This window comes from Pezoporus wallicus, unplaced genomic scaffold (genome assembly GCF_028554395.1).
Source record: "Pezoporus wallicus isolate ANWC-B61680 ecotype Strahan unplaced genomic scaffold, APGP_CSIRO_Pwel_v1 contig_14430, whole genome shotgun sequence".
In the NCBI taxonomy this organism is placed as follows: Eukaryota; Metazoa; Chordata; class Aves; order Psittaciformes; family Psittacidae; genus Pezoporus; species Pezoporus wallicus.
Window position 1 is genome coordinate 1 of NW_026642396.1, and position 8,648 is coordinate 8,648.

The following is an 8,648-nucleotide window of genomic DNA, read 5'->3' on the forward strand; positions in this document are numbered from 1 at the left end:
CCTTCCAGGACCCCCTTTTAAGGCCCCTTTAGGCCTCCTTTACCCCCCTTCCAGGACCCCCTTTTAAGGCCCCTTTAGCCCCCCCCTTTACCCCCCTTCCAGGACCCTTTAAACCCCTTTTAAGGCCCCTTCCAGGACCCCCTTTTAAGGCCCCTTTAGGCCCCCTTTACCCCCCTTCCAGGACCCCCTTTAAACCCCCTTTACCCCCCTTCCAGGACCCCCTTTAGGCCCCCTTTAAACCCCCTTTACCCCCCTTCCAGGACCCCCTTTTAACCCCCCTTTAGCCCCCCCTTTACCCCCCTTCCAGGACCCTTTTAAAGTCCCCCCCCCCCCCCCCCCCTTTACCCCCCTTCCAGGACCCCTCTAAGGCCCCCTTCCTCTAAGGCCCCCTCGGGGCTGCCCGTTGCAGTGCCCGGAAGTCCGCCTCAACATCATCTCGAACCTGGACTGCGTGAACGAGGTGATCGGCATCAGGCAGTTGTCGCAGTCGCTCCTGCCGGCCATCGTGGAGCTGGCTGAGGACGCCAAGTGGAGGGTGCGCCTCGCCATCATCGAGTACATGCCGCTGCTGGCCGGGCAGCTGGTGAGGAACGGCGGGGGGGGAGATGGGGGGAGATGGGGGGAGATGTGGGGGGATGTGGGGGGAGATGTGGGGGGAGATGGGGGGAGATGTGGGGGGGATATGGGGGAAGATGGGGGGGAGATAGGGGGAGATGTGGGGGGGGATATGGGGGAAGATGGGGGGGAGATAGGGGGAGATGTGGGGCGGTATGGGGGAGATATGGGGGAAGATGGGGGGGAGATGTGGGGGGAGATGTGGGGGGATATGGGGGGGTAACATAGGGATATAGGGGGAGATATAGGGGGGGTATGGGGGGAGATATGGGGGAAGATGGGGGGAGATAGGGGGAGATGTGGGGGGAGATGTGGGGGGGATATGGGGAGATATGGGGGGGATATGGGAGGGATATGGGGGGGTTATGGGGAGATATGGGGGGAGATATGGGGGTATGGAGGGAGATGGGATATAGGGGGGGTATGGGGAGATATGGGGGGGTATGGGGGGAGATACAGAGATATATGGGGGGAGATATGGGGAGATGGGGGGGAGATGGGGTGAGATATAGGGGGGAGATGAGGGGAGACATGGGATAACGTGGGATAACATGGGATAACGTGGGGTAACATGGGATTAACATGGGATAACGTGGGGTAACATGGGATAACATGGGATTAACATGGGATAACGTGGGGTAACATGGGATAACATGGGATAACGGGGATAACATGGGATAACGGGGATAACATGGGGTAACATGGGATTAACATGGGATAACGTGGGGTAACATGGGATAACATGGGATAACGGGCATAACATGGGATAACATGGGATAACATGGGATAACATGGGATTAACATGGGATAACATGGGATAACATGGGATAACATGGGATCTCCCCCCCCAGGGTGTGGAGTTCTTCGATGAGAAGCTCAACTCGCTCTGCATGGCCTGGCTGGTCGACCACGGTGAGGGACTGCTCCAAACTGGTTTATACTGGTCCATACTGGTCCATACTGGTCTATAATGGTCCATACTGGTCCATACTGGTCCGTACTGGTTTATACTGGTCCATACTGGTCCATACTGGTTTATACTGGTCTATAATGGTCCATAATGGTTTATACTGGTCCATACTGGTCCATACTGGTCCATACTGGTCTATAATGGTCCATAATGGTTTATACTGGTCCATACTGGTCCATACTGGTCTATAATGGTCCATAATGGTTTATACTGGTCCATACTGGTCCATACTGGTCCATACTGGTTTGTACTGGTTTATACTTGTTTTTTGTGCTATAACCACTCGATACTGGTCCATACTGGTCTATACTGGTTTACACTGGTTTATACTGGTCTCCCCTCCATACTGGTCCATACTGGTTTATACTGGTTTACACTGGTCCATACTGGTCTGTACTGGTTTATACTGGTCTCCCCTCCATACTGGTCCATACTGGTTTATACTGGTTTACACTGGTCCATACTGGTCTATACTGGTCTATACTGGTTTATACTGGTCTCCCCTCCATACTGGTCCATACTGGTTTATACTGGTTTACACTGGTCCATACTGGTCTATACTGGTCTATACTGGTTTATACTGGTCTCCCCTCCATACTGGTCCATACTGGTTTATACTGGTTTACACTGGTCCATACTGGTCTATACTGGTCCATACTGGTCTATACTGGTTTACACTGGTTTACACTGGTCTATACTGGTCTATACTGGTCTATACTGGTTTATACTGGTTTATACTGGTTTTTCCCCCCTCCCAGTGTACGCCATCCGGGAGGCAGCCACCAGTAACCTGCGGAAGCTGGTGGAGCGCTTCGGGCCAGGCTGGGCGCAGGGAACCATCGTGCCCAAGGTGCTGGCCATGGCCGGGGACCCCAACTACCTGCACCGCATGACCACGCTCTTCTGCATCAACGTAGGTGCTGAGCACCCATGGGTGCTGGGGACACACACACACACCCTCTATGGGATCGTTGTAACCCCCTGTGGGTGTTGGGAGATGTGGGTGGGTGCTGAGGGACCCAGCTATGGGTGCTGGGAGACATCTGGGGGTGCTGAGGGACCCAGCTATGGGTGCTGGGAGACATCTGGGGGTGCTGGGAGATGTGGGTGGGTGCTGAGGCACCCATCTGGGGGTGCTGGGAGACATCTGGGGGTGCTGGGAGATGTGGGTGGGTGCTGAGGGACCCATCTGGGGGTGCTGGGAGACATCTGGGGGTGCTGGGAGATGTGGGTGGGTGCTGAGGGACCCATCTGGGGGTGCTGGGAGACATCTGGGGGTGCTGAGGGACCCATCTATGGGTGCTGGGAGACATCTGGGGGTGCTGAGGGACCCATCTATGGGTGCTGGGAGACATCTGTGGGTGCTGGGAGATGTGGGTGGGTGCTGAGGGACCCATCTGGGGGTGCTGGGAGACATCTGTGGGTGCTGGGAGACATGGGTGGGTGCTGGGAGACATCTGAGGGTGCTGAGGGACCCATCTATGGGTGCTGGGAGACATCTGAGGGTGCTGGGAGATGTGGGTGGGTGCTGAGGCACCCATCTGGGGGTGCTGGGAGACATCTATGGGTGCTGGGAGACGTGGGTGGGTGCTGAGGCACCCATCTGTGGGTGCTGGGAGACATCTGGGGGTGCTGAGGGACCCATCTGTGGGTGCTGGGAGACATCTGGGGGTGCTGAGGCACCCATCTATGGGTGCTGGGAGCCATCCCTATGGGTGCTGAGCCACCCATATAGGACCCCAGCATCCCCCTATGGGACCCCTGCATCCCCCTATGGGACCCCTTCATCCCCCTATGGGTGCTGAACCCCCCCCCACACCCATGGGTGCTGTCTCCCATAGGGAGCTGTCCACCCCCATGGGTGCTGAACCCCTCTCTCCTCCTCCCTCCCCCCGCTTTTCACCCCATAGACCCCCATTATCAGACCCCACCCCCTTGGGTGCTCACCCCCCCCCCCCCATGGGTGCTGACCCCCACCCATGGGTGCTGACCCCATAGGGAGCTGTCCACCCCCATGGGTGCTGAACCCCTCTCTCCTCCTCCCTCCCCCGCCTTTTCACCCCATAGACCCCCATTATCCACCCCCACCCATGGGTGCTGAACCCCCCCACCCATGGGTGCTGTCTCCCATAGGGAGCTGTCCACCCCCATGGGTGCTGAACCCCTCTCTCCTCCTCCCTCCCCTCGCTTTTCACCCCATAGACCCCATTATCAGACCCCACCCCCTTGGGTGCTGACCCCCCTATGGGTGCTCACCCCCCCCCACCCATGGGTGCTGACCCCATAGGGAGCTGTCCACCCCCATGGGTGCTGAACCCCTCTCTCCTCCTCCCTCCCCCGCCTTTTCACCCCATAGACCCCCATTATCCACCCCCACCCTTGGGTGTTCACCCCCCCCCCACCCATGGGTGCTGTCTCCCATAGGGAGCTGTCCACCCCCATGGGTGCTGAACCCCTCTCTCCTTCTCCCTCCCCCGCCTTTTCACCCCATAGACCCCCATTATCCACCCCCACCCATGGGTGCTGACCCCCCCAATGGGTGCTGACCCCCACCCATGGGTGCTGTCTCCCATAGGTGCTCTCCGAGGTGTGTGGGCCCGAGCTGACGGCGCAGCAGCTGCTGCCCACGGTGCTGCGCATGGCGGGGGACGCCGTGGCCAACGTCCGCTTCAACGTGGCCAAGAGCCTGCAGCGCCTGGGGCCCATCCTCGACGTGGGGTAAGGCGCTATGGGGCGCCCCATAGCACCCATAGATCCTATAGGGCCCATAGAGCACCCTATAGCACCCATCCATAGCACCCATCAAGGTGCACTTGAACGGGGCCAAGAGCCTGCAGCGCCTGGGGCCCGTCCTGGACGCGGGGTAAGGCGCTATGGGGCGCCCCATAGCACCCATAGATCCTATAGGGCCCATAGAGCACCCTATAGCACCCATACATAGCACCCATCAAGGTGCACTTGAACGGGGCCAAGAGCCTGCAGCGCCTGGGGCCCGTCCTGGACGCGGGGTAAGGCGCTATGGGGCGCCCCATAGCATCCATAGATCCTATAGGGCCCATAGAGCACCCTATAGCACCCATACATAGCACCCATCAAGGTGCACTTGAACGGGGCCAAGAGCCTGCAGCGCCTGGGGCCCGTCCTGGACGCGGGGTAAGGCGCTATGGGGCGCCCCATAGCACCCATAGATCCTATGGCACCTATAGAGCACCCTATAGCACCCATACATAGCACCCATCCATAGCACCATCACCATCCGCTTCAACGTGGCCAAGAGCCTGCAGCGCCTGGGGCCCGTCCTGGACGCGGGGTAAGGCGCTATGGGGCGCCCCATAGCATCCATAGATCCTATAGGGCCCATAGAGCACCCTATAGCACCCATCCATAGCACCCATCACCATCCGCTTCAACGTGGCCAAGAGCCTGCAGCGCCTGGGGCCCGTCCTGGACGCGGGGTAAGGCGCTATGGGGCGCCCCATAGCAGCCATAGATCCCATAGAGCACCCATAGATCCTATGGCACCTATAGAGCACCGTAGAGCACCCATACATAGCACCCATCAAGGTGCACTTGAACGGGGCCAAGAGCCTGCAGCGCCTGGGGCCCGTCCTGGACGCGGGGTAAGGCGCTATGGGGCACCCCATAGCACCCATAGATCCCATAGAGCACCCATAGATCCTATAGAGCACCCTATAGCACCCATACATAGCACCCATCCATAGCACCCATCACCATCCGCTTCAACGTGGCCAAGAGCCTGCAGCGCCTGGGGCCCGTCCTGGACGCGGGGTAAGGCGCTATGGGGCGCCCCATAGCAGCCATAGATCCCATAGAGCACCCATAGATCCTATGGCACCTATAGAGCACCCTATAGCACCCATACATAGCACCCATCAAGGTGCACTTGAACGGGGCCAAGAGCCTGCAGCGCCTGGGGCCCGTCCTGGACGCGGGGTAAGGCGCTATGGGGCACCCCATAGCACCCATAGATCCCATAGAGCACCCATAGATCCTATAGAGCACCCTATAGCACCCATACCTAGCACCCATCCATAGCACCCATCACCATCCGCTTCAACGTGGCCAAGAGCCTGCAGCGCCTGGGGCCCGTCCTGGACGCGGGGTAGGCGCTATGGGGCGCCCCATAGCAGCCATAGATCCCATAGAGCACCCATAGATCCTATGGCACCTATAGAGCACCCTATAGCACCCATACATAGCACCCATCAAGGTGCACTTGAACGGGGCCAAGAGCCTGCAGCGCCTGGGGCCCGTCCTCGACGCGGGGTAAGGCGCTATGGGGCACCCCATAGCACCCATAGATCCCATAGAGCACCCATAGATCCTATAGAGCACCCTATAGCACCCATACATAGCACCCATCCATAGCACCCATCACCATCCGCTTCAACGTGGCCAAGAGCCTGCAGTGCCTGGGGCCCGTCCTGGACGCGGGGTAAGGCGCTATGGGGCGCCCCATAGCACCCATAGATCCTATGGCGCCTATAGAGCACCCTAGAGCACCCATAGATCCTATAGAGCACCCATACATAGCACCCATCAAGGTGCACTTGAACGGGGCCAAGAGCCTGCAGCGCCTGGGGCCCGTCCTCGACGTGGGGTAAGGCGCTATGGGGCGCCCCATAGCACCCATAGATCCTATAGAGCACCCTATAGCACCCATACATAGCACCCATCCATAGCACCCATCACCATCCGCTTCAACGTGGCCAAGAGCCTGCAGCGCCTGGGGCCCGTCCTGGATGCAGCGTAAGGCGCTATGGGGCGCCCCATAGCACCCATAGATCCTATAGGGCCCATAGAGCACCCTATAGCACCCATAGCACCCATATACAGCACCCATAGAACACACACAGCACCCATCAAGGTGCGGTTCAAGGTGTACACCTATAGCACCCATCTGCAGCCATTGACACCCATCCTATGGACACCTATAGCACCCATAGCACCCATCGACACCCATCCTATGTACACCTATAGCACCCATCTGCAGCCATTGACACCCATCCTATGGACACCTATAGCACCCATCTGCAGCCATTGACACCCATCCTATGGACACCTATAGCACCCATCAGCACCCATTGACACCCATCCTATGGACATCTATAGCACCCATCGACACCCATCCTATGGACACCAATGGCACCCATAGAACCCATTGACACCCATAGACACCCACTGACACCCATCGCACCCATGGACACCCATCCCATGGACACTTATGGAACCCATTGACACCCATAGACACCCATTGACACCCATCACGCCCATTGACACCCATAAAACCCATTGACACCCATAGACACCCACCCTATGGGCACCCATTGACACCCATAGAACCCATTGACACCCATAGCACCCACTGACACCCATAGAACCCATTGACACCCATAGCACCCACTGACACCCATAGAACCCATTGACACACATAGCACTCATTGACACCCACAGCACCCATTGACACCCATAGCATCCATTGACACCCATCGCACCCATTGACACCCATAGCACCCATTGACCCCCATAGCACCTGTTGACCCCCATCGCACCCATTGACACCCACAGCACCCATTGACACCCATTGACCCCCATAGCACCCATTGACACCCACAGCACCCATTGACACCCATTGACCCCCACAGCACCCATTGACCCCCATAGCACCCATTGACACCCACAGCACCCATTGACACCCATAGCACCCATTGACACCCACAGCACCCATTGACACCCATAGCACCCATTGATACCCATAGACACCCATTGACAGCTGTAGCACCCATTGACACCCATTGACCCCCACAGCACCCATTGACACCCATTGACCCCCATAGCACCCATTGACCCCCATAGCACCCATTGACACCCACAGCACCCATTGACACCCATAGCACCCATTGACACCCACAGCACCCATTGACACCCATAGCACCCATTGATACCCATAGACACCCATTGACAGCTGTAGCACCCATTGACACCCATTGACCCCCACAGCACCCATTGACACCCATTGACCCCCATAGCACCCATTGACACCCACAGCACCCACTGACACCCACTGACACCCATTGACACCCATTGACCCCCATAGCACCCATTGACACCCACAGCACCCACTGACACCCACTGACACCCATTGACACCCATTGACCCCCATAGCACCCATTGACACCCACAGCACCCACTGACACCCACTGACACCCATTGACACCCATTGACCCCCATAGCACCCATTGACACCCACAGCACCCACTGACACCCACTGACACCCATTGACACCCATTGACCCCCATAGCACCCATTGACACCCACAGCACCCACTGACACCCACTGACACCCATTGACACCCATTGACACCCATAGCACCCATTGACACCCACAGCACCCACTGACACCCACTGACACCCATTGACACCCATTGACCCCCATAGCACCCATTGACACCCACAGCACCCACTGACACCCACTGACACCCATTGACACCCATTGACACCCACAGCACCCATTGACCCCCATAGCACCCATTGACACCCATGGGTGCCCCCCTGCTCCCATAGGACCCTGCAGGCCGAGGTGAAGCCGGTGCTGGAGAAGCTCACCCAGGACCAGGACGTGGACGTCAAGTACTTCGCCCAGGAGGCCCTGACGGGTCAGGGGCGCTATGGGGCGCTATGGGGCGCTATGGGGGGTATGGGGGCTATGGGGCGCTATGGGGCGCTATGGGGCCTATGGGGGGTATGGGGGCTATGGGGCACTATGGGGCCTATGGGGGGTATAGGGGGTATGGGGCATATGGGGGCTATGGGGCGCTATGGGGCCTATGGGGGGTATAGGGGGTATGGGGCATATGGGGGGTATGGGGGCTATGGGGCCTATGGGGCATATGGGGGGTATAGGGGGTATGGGGCATATGGGGGGTATGGGGGCTATGGGGCGCTATGGGGCCTATGGGGGGTATAGGGGGTATGGGGCATATGGGGGGTATGGGGGGTATGGGGCGCTATGGGGCCTATGGGGGGTATAGGGGGTATGGGGG

General features: G+C 58.6%; 1 protein-coding gene across 1 annotated transcript; it reads left to right on the plus strand.

Moving 5' to 3' along the window:
* Positions 1 to 409: 409 nt before the first annotated feature.
* Positions 410 to 8,278, plus strand: LOC130610101 (serine/threonine-protein phosphatase 2A 65 kDa regulatory subunit A alpha isoform-like; the record flags this gene model as incomplete). The annotated part of the gene is made up of 5 exons (XM_057429682.1): positions 410 to 583; positions 1,467 to 1,527; positions 2,344 to 2,498; positions 4,161 to 4,303; positions 8,170 to 8,278. Coding segments are annotated over 5 exons (642 nt in total), but the record flags the coding sequence as incomplete, so codon positions are not given.
* Between the last annotated feature and the right edge of the window lie 370 nt (positions 8,279 to 8,648).